Source organism: Rousettus aegyptiacus, unplaced genomic scaffold, assembly GCF_014176215.1.
Source record: "Rousettus aegyptiacus isolate mRouAeg1 unplaced genomic scaffold, mRouAeg1.p scaffold_m13_p_5, whole genome shotgun sequence".
NCBI classification, from domain to species: Eukaryota; Metazoa; Chordata; class Mammalia; order Chiroptera; family Pteropodidae; genus Rousettus; species Rousettus aegyptiacus.
In genome coordinates, this window is record NW_023416308.1 from 11,275,436 (window position 1) to 11,289,990 (window position 14,555).

Here is a 14,555-nt window from a genome sequence, read left to right on the forward strand (position 1 = left end):
AGGAGAGAAGGGGCTGTCAAGGTGAGAACCTTGCGATGGGGGGGGGCTATTGTGATTTAGGTAGGGCTGGGAAGGGGTCCCAGCGGGGCAAGCTGGGGCACTGTGATGGATAGCAGAAAAAGCACACCCCCACACACTGGGCAGGACAGGGTATCCAATTGACACTGGTGAGCACTGGCCACTGAAGTTAGTGATTTTCCCTTAAAAATCAAGTTGAGAATCAGTAGGGGTATATACACCGCATTTTGCAAAATGTTGAACGAATTCATCTCCAAAAAATATATTAAAAGCTTTTGGATAACATTCGAGAAAATTTTGAGACTTTTATGTTCCCACGACTAGTTCATAAATAAAATATATAACTTAAAAAATGCACACACATTTGTAATTGCTAAATGTAAAAATCAAGCGTAGAACGGCTTTATAATATGTTTTGCCAATTCCTGTTTCTTCAGTACTTGACTTTTCAAAAACAAATTTTCTGAAAAATGTTTTGTCTTTAACACTTTCTAGTATTTGCAGATCAAGATGTTAAGAAAACAACTTGGGGAAATTCAATGAATGTTGAATAGGGTTTCTAGGAAGTAAAATTTCATGTTTTGCCCTTAGTGACATAACAGAACTTATGCAGAAGTCCATCCATAGTATGTCAAGATCAGTCATATCTAAGTTCAACCAGGATATCCAGGTACCAAAAGCAACACTAATGCAAATATAGTTAAAGGAATATATAAAAGATAAAAAAGTGAAGTGAGGCATAGTAATAAAAGCAAGGACTTAAGAGTCAGGCCTAAAACACTAGCATCACAGTATCATGTAGTAGTATATATTGGTGTTACATACGAGCATTATAGGGTATTGTGAGGACTAAATAAGATGTCATATAAAGGATTTAAGGAATGTAATGCTAAATATATTTTAGCCACTATTATTCTAGTACGAAGCAGAATAAACTAAGTAATAAGCTTCTTAGAAGCCTGAGGATTTTCATAACTTTGCTTTGATGAGTTTTAAATCTTGGCACTAATTTCATGTACACAGGTACTTTTTCGTTCTTCTCGGCTCAAGGCTGACCTAATGGTCTTGAGCGGCTCTAAATCTATGTTTCTCAAATTGGTTTACCAACTCCTATAGGTCCCGAAGACCCTTTGAGGGGGGTCTATAAATTAAATGTTATTTAAATAATAGTAATTCTAATTTTATTAATAATGGTAAAACTAATTTCATAGTTATACTAATTGTCTAACACTATTTTCATTTTTCACTGTGTTGACATTTGCACTGATGGAGCAAAAGCAACAGTGGGTAACACTACTGATATCTTAGCACGATTCAAGGCAGGGCTCCCAAAGCATTTTGGTGGACATGTTATTCTTCACTACTGTGTGCTCACAGGAAGAAAGAAAACAGGCAGTTTCACTTAAGGTGATACGTTACTTTTACAAAATCCTGACCCTTCAGTACACATCTTTTTAATATCCATACCTAACCACAATGGTTGTCTTGAAATAAAGCACATGAACCACCACTTGAGTTATGAGCTCAACTAGTCATGTTGCTCACTGAACACCATTTTTACTTGAATGAATGACTGAGAAACTATGGTATTCAGATCTGAGTATTTAGCAGACTTTTTCTTAAAGATTAATGAAGCAAGACTGTCACTTCAAGGAAAACAATAACAATGTTGTTGCTGATAAGAAAATTGAAGATTTAAAGTGGAAATAAGAATTTTGGAACACTTATATCTTCCTCAGTAAGCTTGATAGCTTGCCAACACTTAAAGACTTTTCCAATGAGATCAGTGGTGACATTAATGAATGTGATTTTTAAAACATAGAATAAGGATGTGTGACAATATTTGGAAGATCTGTGTAACTCAGTGAACTTACATTTTCCAAATGACTAATACATGCTGTTACAAAATTTATCATACCCGGGTAAAAGATCCATTCGAAGTGAAAGATACATCAATGGATTTCATTGGCAGTTTTAGATTCCACATTATAATTAAGAAGCTACCACTCATCAAGTTTTTGTGTAATGTCAAAGCAAAATATCCACAATGATCTCAAAAAGCTACTAAAAAAAAGCTACTAAAAAAGTCCTCCCTTTCCTTAACCATATCTTTGTGAGACCAGATTTTCTTCATGTATTTCAATCAAAACATCACTGCATTGAATGGAGAAGCAGATATAAACATCCTGTTTTCTACTACTAAAGCAATCATTAAAGAGATCTGCAAAATGAAAAATAAGGCTGCTTCTCCCTTTTTTTAAAATTTGGAAATATACAATGATTTTTCATTCGAATGCATTATGTTAACATGTAGTAGGTTTAATGTATTTTAAATAAATTAACAAAATTAAAATGCTATCAGTTTTATTTTTTAATATGGTAAATATCAATATCTAAACTTATATAAACTAAAGGTATTTAAGATCTTCAATAATTTTTAAGAGTTCTGAGACCAAAAAAGTGTAAGAACCATTATCTAAATAGTTATCCTAACTTGAGCTGGTCTCCTTTGACTATTCAAGAAGAGAATACTTAGGGCAAACTTACCGCAGAAAATTATCACTTCCTAATCAGGTTAGGCAGTGGAACACTGTGAGGAAAGATCTTCAGGTGCAAGAATTAGCTCTTTAGAGTTAATTCTCACAGTAACGGGTAAGTCTAACAGAGTAGGTCCATTGAGTTCAAGAAAGGCAGGCCAAAAACCTTTTTGCAAAGATGAGCTGAAAGTCTGCATCAAGGAAAAATAAAGAGTTGAAACCCATTTTGATTAGGAATTCTGTTTGCTTTCGATATGTGTCTCTATAAATAGATTAGAGCGAAACTTGCCCTTTCCTAATCAAAAAAGGCAAAGGGAATTGCAATTAGATCTCACCATGGGCCCACAATTTCCACTTGAGAGTAATGAAGTGTAAGAACAGTTTATTGCTGAAATGGTACCATGATCAACTTTCAAATTTCAGTTCTAACACTGGTGTGGGAACCCTTCTACTATCTGTCCCCTTTCCAATCAACAAGTGAACAAAGCTAGCCATGAGGCTCAAGGCCTTTTGGATTCTCTCCTTAAGTCTGAGGGTAGAAAGTGATGTATATACCTGAATATTGGCAGGCTCTGAATTTAATAAGGAACAAAAGTCACGAGAAACTGTTTGACTCGTTTAAGCCTCTTGTCCTGAAATTTCCATCTCACTGTGTGAAAAGAATCAAATTATGATCTAACTCAAAGATAAGTTGTTGTCCAAGAGGAAAGGGGAATAAGGAACAATTCTAGCTTCGTACAGGATAATGTCTGAAAACCAATGAGGTCAAAGCAAGAATTGATTGGAATCACCCAGCAGGCTCTTCAATCTTTCTTTTGATTGTTGCAGGAAGCTTGCCTAATGCCACTTTCTTTATCGACCCAGGCCAACCTGGTCACAAATTACCATTTATCTTCAAGATTTCATATATGTGAAGAAAGTAAAGAATAATGATTTACCTGAACCCTTGAGTCAGCCTGCCTGAACCTGATCCTGTTGTAATGACCTGGGCAGATGACTTCACCTCTTGAGGCCTCAGTTTCCTTCTCTGTAAAATGGGAAGAGTGATAGTACTTACTTTATCAGGTTCTTCCGAGGATTATACTAATAAAGCACTTAACACGAGACTTGGCGCACACTAAGCGCCTAATAAACGTAAATTATTAAAAGGATTCTTTGGTTTAGATTCTCCTCTGTGTTTTTCCGTTATTTCTCAACACAACTTCTTCCTTTCAGGGCTATTATTTCCGAGGTTCTGGTCCTTCATATCCCTGAGTCATAATCATTAAGATGCCGGGTTTCTGAGATCATCCCTTCTACTGCACTCTAGGGCTCCCTCTTTTGACTGCTTAGCTCTAGAGGGGGCCCAGACCTAAATTCCTGCGAGTCTCTCTCTCCTCCCTTCCTCTCTCTCTCTCTCTCTTCCCCACCCACCACCCCCGCTCTCTTTCCTTCCTGGGCTCAGCTACCTGTCTTGGAGCAATGTTCTCAATCCCCTTGGAAACCACGTAAGCCCCTCTAGACTCTGAGAAACTGCCAGACCAGAAGTGGGTGCAAGGCCGGGGGAAAGGCCGTGCCCTGAGGTGAGAGCGAGGATGGGACGCGGGCGTGATAGAGGTGAGAGCGAGGCCACGCCCCGAAATGAGCGGGCGGGGGGCGGGGCCACACCCTGAGGTGGACGCGAAGCCGGGGGCGTGGCCGGGCCGGGGCGCCGCTCGGTCCCTTTGGGATGAGCCGGGCGTCTCCACAGGCGGCGCGCGCAGCCCCCGTGCGTGAGGCAGCGCAGGGGTTAAGGCCGCCGGCGCCACCTGGGCGCCGCTGAGGAGACCCAGCAGCCGGCGAATCCCGCGCGGGCGCGGCGAACAGGTGCCTGCGCGCGTCATGCGTCGGCAAGGGGCGGGGAAAGGGGCGCGGCCGGAAGCCCGAGGCGGGGTGCGGCCGGCCCGGTAAGCGGGAGGAGCCGAGCGAGGCAGGAAGGAGCTCGCCGGGCTGCGCCGCGCGCGATGTGGAATCGCCGCCTCGGCGCCCTCAGCAGCTGCCGCTGCCGCCGCTGCTGCTGCTGGGGCTGCCGCCGAGCCGAGGGACATGGAGCGCGGCTGCAGAGAGCGGCCGCCGGCAGCAGCAGCAGCAGCGAGCGTCGCAGCGACAGCGGAGCGCAGCCCGCCCGGTGAAGCGCTGCCCGGCCGGCGGCGGCAGCGGCAGCAGCAGCAACAGGGCGGCTGAAAAGCCGGCGGCGGCGTTCCTTCCCGCACCCTCCCCTCCGGCTTCGCGCTCTCTCAGTCTTGCCTCCCTCAGCCTTCCCTTTGCCGCCCGCTTCTCCTCCCCGGCGCGCGCCGAGCAGCTGAGCCCGGGTGCGGGGGGGAGGGGGCGCGTGCCGCCGGCGCGGGGGAGGGGCGGGCCGGCGCGCGCCGCGCCCAGGGCTCGCGGGGACCCGGGGGGCGCGTGCCGCGGCGCGAGGCGAGGCGCGGGGCGGCGCGGGGCGGCGCGGCGGGGCCCCTCCCCCCTGCAGCCTGGCGCGCGCCGGCCGGGCCGCACCGCTGCGGGCTCCGCGCGCGCGGGCATGTCCGCCTTCTGCCTGGGCTTGGCCGGCCGCGCTTCAGCACCCGCCGAGCCGGACAGCGCCTGCTGCATGGAGCTGCCCGCCGCGGCCGTGGACGCAGTCCGGAGTCCTGCCGCCGCCGCCCTCGTCTCCTTCCCCGGGAGCCCCGGGGAGCTAGAACTGGCGTTAGAGGAGGAACTGGCGCTGCTGGCGGCCGGGGAACGGCCGTCCGACCCCGGGGAGCATCCTCCGGCCGAGCCCGGGCCTTCAGCGGAGGAAGCCGGACTGCAGACGCCGCCCGCCCAGGACCCGGAGCTCCTGTCGGTGATCCGGCAGAAGGAGAAGGATCTGGTGTTGGCGGCCCGCCTGGGCAAGGCGCTGCTCGAGAGGAACCAGGACATGAGCCGGCAGTACGAACAGATGCACAAGGAGCTGACAGACAAATTGGAGGTGAGGACGTCCCTCCTGGGATGGGTGGGAAGCCCGGGTGGCCAGGCATCCGCCTGCCTGGCCCTGGGCAGCTTCCGGAGCCACTCACCTACCCCACCCCACCCCATCCTTTCCTTGCTCACCCTACCTCGCAGAAAACCGTCTAGGGGGGCGGGTAGGATGGTGGGTTTCAGGTTATCAAACCATGGCATCTACTGAATACACCTGACTTTCCCACCTTGCTCACAACAAATGGGTCCATGCACAGCTCCAGCCGCTGTGAGCTGTTCTATGTATGTACTGTACACAGCATCTAGAATAGAGCTTACAGTATGACTAATTTATACAGCACTGAGGTGATGTCTGCAAACAGAAATGAGAAAGGGAAAGCATTTAGAATATGTTCCAGGTTTTCAAAGTAGTTAATCTCTAATCAGGGTGTTAGCCTAAAGCTTTCCAGTTTTGGAGTTAAGGCCTCCAGATGCCCTTGTCTTAACTTCCAGGCAGCTCAGAGTTGTGGGAAACAAGTGCCTCTAAAGGAGCTTTATATAGCCTTCAAATACTCAGGGATTAGGAACTGTGGTTCCATTGCAGTCAGGCAAGCATGTGACTGCTGTTAGTGGATTTAATTTGAACTTCAATATTTACGTGTATTTAAATAGTACTTTTAAGTGTTCTGGGTCTCACACATGCAATTGCATGGCCAAATGCTACCTGTGTGAACCATATTACTTTAATTATTGTTATAAATATCCCTTAACATATCTGTAAGATTTCCGCCATGTCTCTAGACCAAAGTCTTTCAGAGCTTTGCCTTTTTGTTTGTCCTTAACTAGAAAAGAGTCTCGAAAGTGGTTTGGAGCACAAGCATTTTTAAAAATTAGATTTAAAAAGGAGGGGGGCATCTATGGCAGGGGAGAGGTTGTCTTTTCCTGTCTGTAATTTACTGTTACTCACTTAGGTTGCAACCACTTTTTTTATTACAGGAGAATAGTAAAGCCTTGAACCAATATCATATCACGACTACTGGTTAAAAAGTCAATGTAGGTTCAGAAACTTTTCTGTAATAAGATTTAAGTGTGTCTGTAGTCCAACAACATACCAGAAGTAAATCAGGGAGAGAAAGGAAACCAGTGAGTGCCCTGTGGTTCAGTTGGCCTGTTAACTAGGTCTGCCAGTTGATGAACTCCTGAGATAATTCTCTGAAAAGTGGTTTGTGAAACCTATAGAAAGACTGCCAAAAAGCAACCCAATGAATTGAATTGTTTAATTTTCACTTGAAGTGGAGCTCTAGAAATGAAAGGGTGTCTTTTTAAAAAAAAAAAAAGAGAGAGAGAGAGAGAGAGAGAGATTCAATTGCATAACTCTCTATAGAAGTACTACTGCAGAGATTTATACTTGTGATTTGAAATTCCTTCAGCGAGGGACCTGATTGAAGAGACAGCAAACTTGAAAGGAACATCATGTCAGTCAGTTTGATTAGTGATAGATTTCAGAGTAATCCTGATTGTGCAATTACACACATCCTGGGTTCCATGTAGAGACTTTATACATTTCTTCAACAAAGAAAAGATTTCAAAATTTTATAACAAGAAAGGTTCTATTGTAAAAGAATAAATTACTTTTGACTTTTTGCTATTGACTTGATAGACAATAATAAAATAGTTTAAAGTTCTTAAACTGTTCTTTAAAATCTTCACTCCTCTGCAGGTTAAAAATTCATATTAAATTTTTGGAGCTTGGTTGCACAACTGTGTGAATGCACTTAACACTACTGAACTGTACACTTAAAAATGATTAAGATGATAGCTTTTATGCTATGAATACCATAGTCTCCCCTTATCTGAGGGGAATATGTTCCAAGATACCCAGTGGATGCCTGAAACCACAAATAGTATCGAACCCTATAAGAACTATTATTTTCCCTATACGTATGTAACTCTATTAAAGTTTCATTTATAAATCAGGCACAGTAAGAGATTAACAACAATAATAAAATAAAACGATTAAGTTGAAACTTTCACCTTTTCACTTACAGTAAACACTTCATGGTTTATGTGGCATATCCAAATTGCCAGCATTACTACTCTTGCACTTTGGGGCCATTATTAAGTAAAATAAGGGTGACTTGAACACATGCTCTGCAATACCACGACAGTTAGATATGATAATCCAGAGGGCTACCAAGTGATTGACAGGGAGCATATACAGCATGGATATGCTGGACAAAGCGATGATTCACTTCCCAGGAAGAACAGAGTGGGAGGGTGGGAGATTTTAATCCCACTACTCAGGCGGGAAATTTTAAACTTGTGAATTGTTTCTTTGGAATTTTCCATTTACTATTTTTGGACTGCGGTTGTCTGCAGGTAATTGAAACAGGAAAGTGAAACTGCAGATAAGGGGGGACTTCTGTACTTTACCACAACTTAAAAAATGACATTTTTTAAATGTTTATTTTAAAGAAGCCAAATACAATCATTACTGACGCTGAATGATGGAGGGTTCAGTTATCCTGTTTCTTCTAGATATGTTTGAAAATTATTGTCAAATTTTTTAAGTTTATTAAAATAAAACATATATTTACAAATATTCTTTAAAGATATTGTCATTAGTTCTTTGTTAATTCTTTTAATGTTAATATGAGAGTGACAAACCTGATTTTCAGGGGCCTATTTCATTTGACACCTGCAAGTGAATTTTCCTCGGGTATTTTTTAAGCAGCCAAGATTTTAGAATGTCTATTTAGACAAAAAATACTTTCTAAAGTTTAACATAGCTACCCTACTATGATTTCAATTAAATGAAACAGAGGTAGAGAATCAGCTCTTACTTCAAAAAGCATTTGTAATTTTCCACAAACTGTCAGACAGTGGAGGCAAACACATATTCAGGTTGGTTTCCAAGATAAACACATAAGTAGATTCTAAGAGAATGTTGATTTAACTATTAAGTGATGAGACTGGTTTTGTTTTGGTCCCATCTGCTCCCTTACTACTTCAGAATTGGCTAGATTTACAGAAAAATTGGAACGATGGTACAGAGAGTTTCCATATGCCCTGTAACCAGTTTTCTCTATTATTGACATATTATGATACATTTGCCGTAATTAACAAACCAATACTGATATGTTATTATTAACTAAAGTCCTTAGTTTATTCAGATTTCCTTAGCCTTTACCTGATGCCTTTTTCTGTTCCAGGATTCCATCCAGGGTACCACATTACATTTAGTTTTCATATCTTCTTAGTCTCTTCTTTGCTGTGACAGTGTCTTGGACTTTCCTTGTTCTTGATGACATTGATAGTTTTGATATTAATTTTTTTCTTTTTTTATAATTGACATATAACAGTATATTAGGTTCAAGTGTAGATAGTAATTTTTAAAACACCATATAACCCCAAGAAACAAAGAATAGCATAGACAGAGCCTGACCCATACACTCACTGATAATTCTGCCTAGAGTTTATTGGTTTACTTTGCACTTAATTGCAAATGTAATTCTAGAAGAAACCTTTCATTCTTCAAAGTAAACAAAGGGCTAAATTCTGTATGTTTATTAATAGGAGAGGCTTGATTATTTTTCAGAGTGTTGGGAAACCTGAATTAGGAAGTTTGTCACATCTCCAAAGAAATGTAAGGACAGAATAGATTGATCAGCACCACCTGTCCTCAGACTCTCCCCTGCAAGTGGAATGGATTGTTTCAGTTGCTTGGTTGGGCTGTTCACGAACAGCTGTTTGCTGAATATTTTTAAGTCTCTCTGTTCTTTTAGAACACAGCCTAATTTATCTGGCCTCTCAGTAACACTGTGATTACTGAGTTTTTGTTTTTGCCTTCTGCTCAGTCTTTTTCATTTTGGAAAAACTCAAAACCAAGAATCACAGTTTTAGGATTGCAATTAGCATTTGTTTCTGCATTTTACCTTTCTGAAGTGTCTACAGTGACTAAAACATTCTCATTTTGGAAATTTAGCAATCTGAGAGAAGCATAGATAGAGCATAATATTCTCATGCTGAGTAGAAGTCCCTCTCTTGTCATTCCTTTTCCCCCATACTTCAAACCGAAGCTATATAATGTTAATGTGACTTTTTCAACAAATATACTAGAGTGGCTATATCTAAATGAATTATTCCCTTAAAGTGGTCAATTTGGGAGGTTGTACATTTATTTCTGTGAAAACCGCCTTTGCTACTGTGCTCAGAATTTTAATTTTGGATAACTTTTTATCTTTTGGCACATTCTTTGGATTGCCCTATCATGGTAAATTTTCATCCTTGGGCGGTAAATTCGACTTTCAGGAACATTCAGAGGTCACTGGAACAAAGTAAGGGGAATAAGATAGCAGCATGAAATGGAATAATCTTCTTTAGACATATCTCACATGTGAAGTAATGGCACTGATTTTCTCGTATACTTATACACTGGCCCTTAAGGCTTTACAAAAGAATTATTCCAAAAAGTGTTTGGAAAGTGAGAACTCTAATAGAATAAGAGCATAGCTTCCTTTGCACAATATCGGTGCTCGATATCAACCTTCAGTGCATCAGGATTTCCTGTAGAATATAGAAAGGTAGGTAGGTAGGTAGATGAATGCATGCCTAGATATCATCCCATTCTTAATTGAATCACAGTTGGAGTTGGGGTTCAGGTAGATATACTTTGGACAATCATATCAGAGCTTTTCTTGAGAGCACCAAAAGTTGAGGGACCATTGATTTAACGTGTTTCATGTACTCCTTGAAGTATAGGCTTGGCCTTTTTTGTACATACTGTGCTTTTTAAGTAGGAGACTATACTTGCCTCTGAAAAGAGGCATCCACATTTTTGTCACAGAAAGAAAAAGATGTTCTTATTTCCTTCAACCCAAAAGAATCCTTTTCTATTGAGCTGCTACTTCAAACCATCTGTACTTTTCCTGCATACCATTTGTCACACATAACTTATTGCTTGTATCAGCCTCTCCCACTAGAATGAAAACTCCACAAAGGCAAGAACCACATCTGTTTTGCTTGTCACTATGTTCCCAGCACAGTGGCTGACCCATAGTAGGCCCTCAAGAATGAATGGATGGATCAGAAATAAATATGTAAGGCCGATAGGCCATGATTTAAAGTAGGCCTGAATCTGAACTTCCCTTAATGATTTTGAAATGCAGCGTTATATATAGCAGCAAATATTTATTGAGTTGTGATTTAGAGCAAAACAATTAAGTGATTTAGACACAGATTCAAGCTCTGCCGTTTACTAGTATTGCCCTTGAGCTTGTTACTTAACCTCTTATCTTCTGTTGCCTTGTTTTTAAGAAAAAATAGTTATTATGAAGGATCTCTGGATTTCCTTTTTGTCTCCAAAAATTCTGTGATTCTTAGTACGTAGCATTATGCCAGATATTATAGATGATTTCAAAAGAAGCCTTCTTAAGGAGTCATTGTAAGTTGTTTAAATGTATAGTTCGCCAATTTAGATGATTTGCTAAATTTCAAGTGAACTCCTTTCTAGAACCTCATGCCCAAAGTCAAGAATAAACATGCTAACATTAAGTATTTTCAGTAGGAATGGGATTCTCTGAAACCAGCTTTTTCCGTACTCAGGAAGAAAGGAATATTTTCATCGCTAAAAAATGGGCCACTTTTCCTCAATGGCAGTGTTTCGTTGTGCTGACTGATTCGGGAAAAGGACAGTTGGGAGAGTGTGAACGAGAAAAAAAGAAAGGCTGTGGAATTTTTAACACTTTTTAAATCCTCTTCGCTTTTCACCCAGCACTTAGAACAAGAGAAACATGAACTAAGAAGACGATTTGAGAACCGAGAAGGAGAGTGGGAAGGGCGTGTGTCAGAGCTGGAGAGTGATGTGAAACAGCTTCAGGATGAGTTGGAGAGGCAGCAGGTTCATCTACGAGAGGCAGATAGAGAGAAATCGCGGGCTGTCCAGGAATTATCAGAACAGAACCAAAGGTTACTGGATCAGCTCAGCAAGGTGAGTCATAAGTTATACCATTAATTTATGGAATAAAATACTAAAAATTGAAACAGAGCTTCCGTATAATGTCAATCATGTATATGATAAGAGTGGTTCTAATTTTTGTTGCTTTTAGTGTTATATCAACAAGTTAAGTATTTTTCAACTACAAGAACTTAAGCTGTGCCAAACTAGGAGTCTGGAGCCAAGACCCTTGCCTGTCATTGACCAACTATGAGACTTTGATAATTACTTAACTTGGGAGTTTTCTAATTTTTAAAATGAAAGCATTGTGCTTAATGATTTCTGCGGTTCCTTATGATTCTGTTACCTAGAGAAAGTCTGTCACTGGTAAAATTAATGTGTTTAGTTCAAATATTAAAATGTGCCATTTTTAAACTGAAAAGCTTAGGGAAATTTTCTAGAGCAAATAATTTTCATTGATGTTAAATTTATGAGTGTACGTTCTTTCATATTATTTAAATAGGAAGGGAGGTATGTGTATCTTTAAAATTTGTTCTCTATTTCCACATTAAGTAAAAATTCTTTACTTGTACCTTTATAGGGCGATGCCATGAAAGTATTAATCAACCAAGGTCAAGACTATAAAATCATTGCAAAGAAGGAGTTTGAGGGTTGAATAAGTGGAAATCTAATTTAAATACAGAACATACCTTTTTAACAAATGCAGGAATGTTGTTAATGCCCTGGTCTCTTAATCCACCCACTTTTGAATTAAGAGCTGGATTTACTATTGTACCTCAATCTTTCTTATGTGTTGAAAATAAAAACTGTTAACTCTTAAGTTACCAGAGGAAAAAAGAACTTCTATTCTGAGGTCATCCCTAAGCACTGATGTTCTCATGGGAATGCTGCCCTTGTCTGCCTGGTTAATGTTCGGTGCTTAGGTCTTTGGGAAAGACTTTGCTAAAGCAGCTTATAATAAATTCTTGGTGCTTCTACTGATTTGATGGGTAATACTATATGAAGATATTTCACTAGTTCGTGTCCTGGTTATTTCCCATGGGTACTCTTGATACTGGTCAAAGCCTTTATGCCTTACAAAGAAATGTGAAGTAAATGCTACTACTAGAGAAAGGCAGAGGAAGAAGCCGGGGTAGAGAAGGAGTGAATGAAAGTTGGGGAAGAAGAAAGAGAGATGATGAGGGAAGGAGAGAGACAGAGAGTTTGATAACTTGGAAAACAGCTGGTTGTAGGAAATATCAAAATGTATACGAAAGGTGAGAATTCAGGTGATAGGCAGATGTAAAGCTCTTGCCTGCAGGTTTCCCACCTAGGGAATCAAATCACCACTTGATATGGCTGGAAAGGAAGATTTGGACAGTTCTCAAGAAGTCATTTACAGGGCCATATCAGTAACAGCATTTCTGACTCGGTTCTAAAACCATCTTCAGCAACTTAGAAGGCAATCTGTTTCCTTGTAAGATTTTCACAGGTTTGTGAGTCATCATTCATTATTTATGAACAATTAAACTAACCAGATAGGCCTGGACAGATTAATTTATTTGTTCAAAAACATTTATTTTATACTTATTCTGAGCAAGTGTTTCTTAATGAAGAGTTGAGAAAGGAATACAACAAACTAGAACAAGTAAAAGGGAAATTACTTCTTGAGGGCTAAGTTCATTTTACAAAATAACTCTGCCTTCTGACCTGGTGAAAGGTAAGTGGCCAAGAGAGATGAAGGGAGAAAGCAAACATCAGCATGACGTAGCGAAAGAACACAGAGCTTAGAATTCAGAGGCATGTGGAATTTTGACTTTGCTTCTCAGTAACTGGGTGACCTTGTTTGTCCCTCACTTTCCTCATCGTCAAAACTGGGGTAAAAAATTGTAGCTCATGCGGGTACTGAAAATGAAATAACGTGTTTATGTTAGAGTATGTGAAGGTAAAGGATTTGTTTCAGTGTCGATGGTTATTTTACTAATGCAGTATCTTTATAGTTGAGGTTCCTTTGCCTAATTTCTCTGTAGAAAATCCTGATAAGCTGCTCCCAAAAGAATATAGGAGGATAACATTTCCACTAGATCTAGATTCTTCTTATCCTGTCTGGCCTTGAATGTAGGCCCTTAGTGAGTTTTGTGGCTTTTTTTTCCGTTTCTCTTTTTAAACAGGACAAGCCCCTGGGGTTTCCATGAGCAGCCAAGTTAGATTGCATTTTATTATCATTTTATTAACTGAGTATTCAGGAACTAAAAGAGTTGAGTAGTCCTTTGAAGTGCATTAAGATTCTCCTAGGACAAAAAAATAACCATAAGTAATAGAAGGCCGTACTTTTCTTACCATGTATATGATGTGTTTTTATTAACACGAAATGTGTATTATCTAAATGTAGTACAATATTTCTGTGATGTTTTTATCCAAAGTATTTTTAAATGTATTTCCTTTGCTGCTATGACCTCCAAGATTCTTTTTATTTAATAACAGCTTTATTGAGATATAATTCACATACCATAACATTTACTTTTTTAAAGTGTATAATTTAGTGTCTTTTAGTATATTTACAGAGTCGTGCAACCATCACCACTATCTAATATTAGAACACTTTACCTCCCCAAAAAGAAACCCTATACCCATTAGCAGTCATACCCCCCATTCCTCCTAACCTTCAACCCCATGCTCTAACCCTGGCAGCCACTAACCTACTTTCTGTCGCTATAGATTGGCCTATTCTGGACATTTCATGTAAATAAAATCATACATATATGTGACCCTTTGTGACCAGCTTCTTTCCCTTAGTATAATGTTTCCAAGCTTTATCTACATTGTAGTATATTTCAGTTTTTCATTCATTTTTATGGCTTAAGAATATTCTGTTGTACAGGTATAACACATTTTGTTTATCCATTCATTACATTTAGATTGTTTTTACTGTTGGTTATTATGAATAAGGCTGCCATAAACATTCATGGACAAGTTTTTGTGTTACCAAGGTTCTTTTCAGCTCTAAAATAGGGTACTGGAAGCATAAGTATCTCAGGAGCTTCTGTATCCTAATTATGATGAAGGAAGGGATAAGCATTGTTCTAATTTCAAAGCCGGGAAAACTTGAGGGACAGAAAGATACGTGA

General features: G+C 40.5%; 1 protein-coding gene and 1 long non-coding RNA gene across 7 annotated transcripts in view; one reads left to right on the forward strand and one right to left on the reverse strand.

Moving 5' to 3' along the window:
• Nucleotides 1-158: 158 nt before the first annotated feature.
• Nucleotides 159-4,175, reverse strand: LOC118602776. Its single transcript, XR_004950753.1, has 3 exons — nt 4,004-4,175; nt 3,494-3,582; nt 159-2,746 (listed from the first exon to the last, which is right to left on the reverse strand). It is a non-coding gene; the product is annotated as an uncharacterized LOC118602776 (long non-coding RNA).
• Nucleotides 4,176-4,325: 150 nt separating this feature from the next.
• BICDL1 (BICD family like cargo adaptor 1) overlaps nt 4,326-14,555 on the forward strand; it is an 80,514-nt gene continuing 70,284 nt past the window's right edge. For 2 of the 6 annotated variants that reach the window (XM_016127175.2, XM_036220227.1), the window contains exons 1-2: nt 5,050-5,523; nt 11,266-11,481. In XM_016127175.2, coding sequence (XP_015982661.2) covers nt 5,095-5,523; nt 11,266-11,481 — 645 coding nt within the window. In that variant the 5' untranslated portion in view covers nt 5,050-5,094. Of the gene's footprint in view, nt 5,524-11,265; nt 11,482-14,555 lie in introns of all 6 variants that reach the window. The other 4 variants (XM_016127176.2, XM_036220225.1, XM_016127177.2 and 1 more) reach the window with 4 other exon arrangements.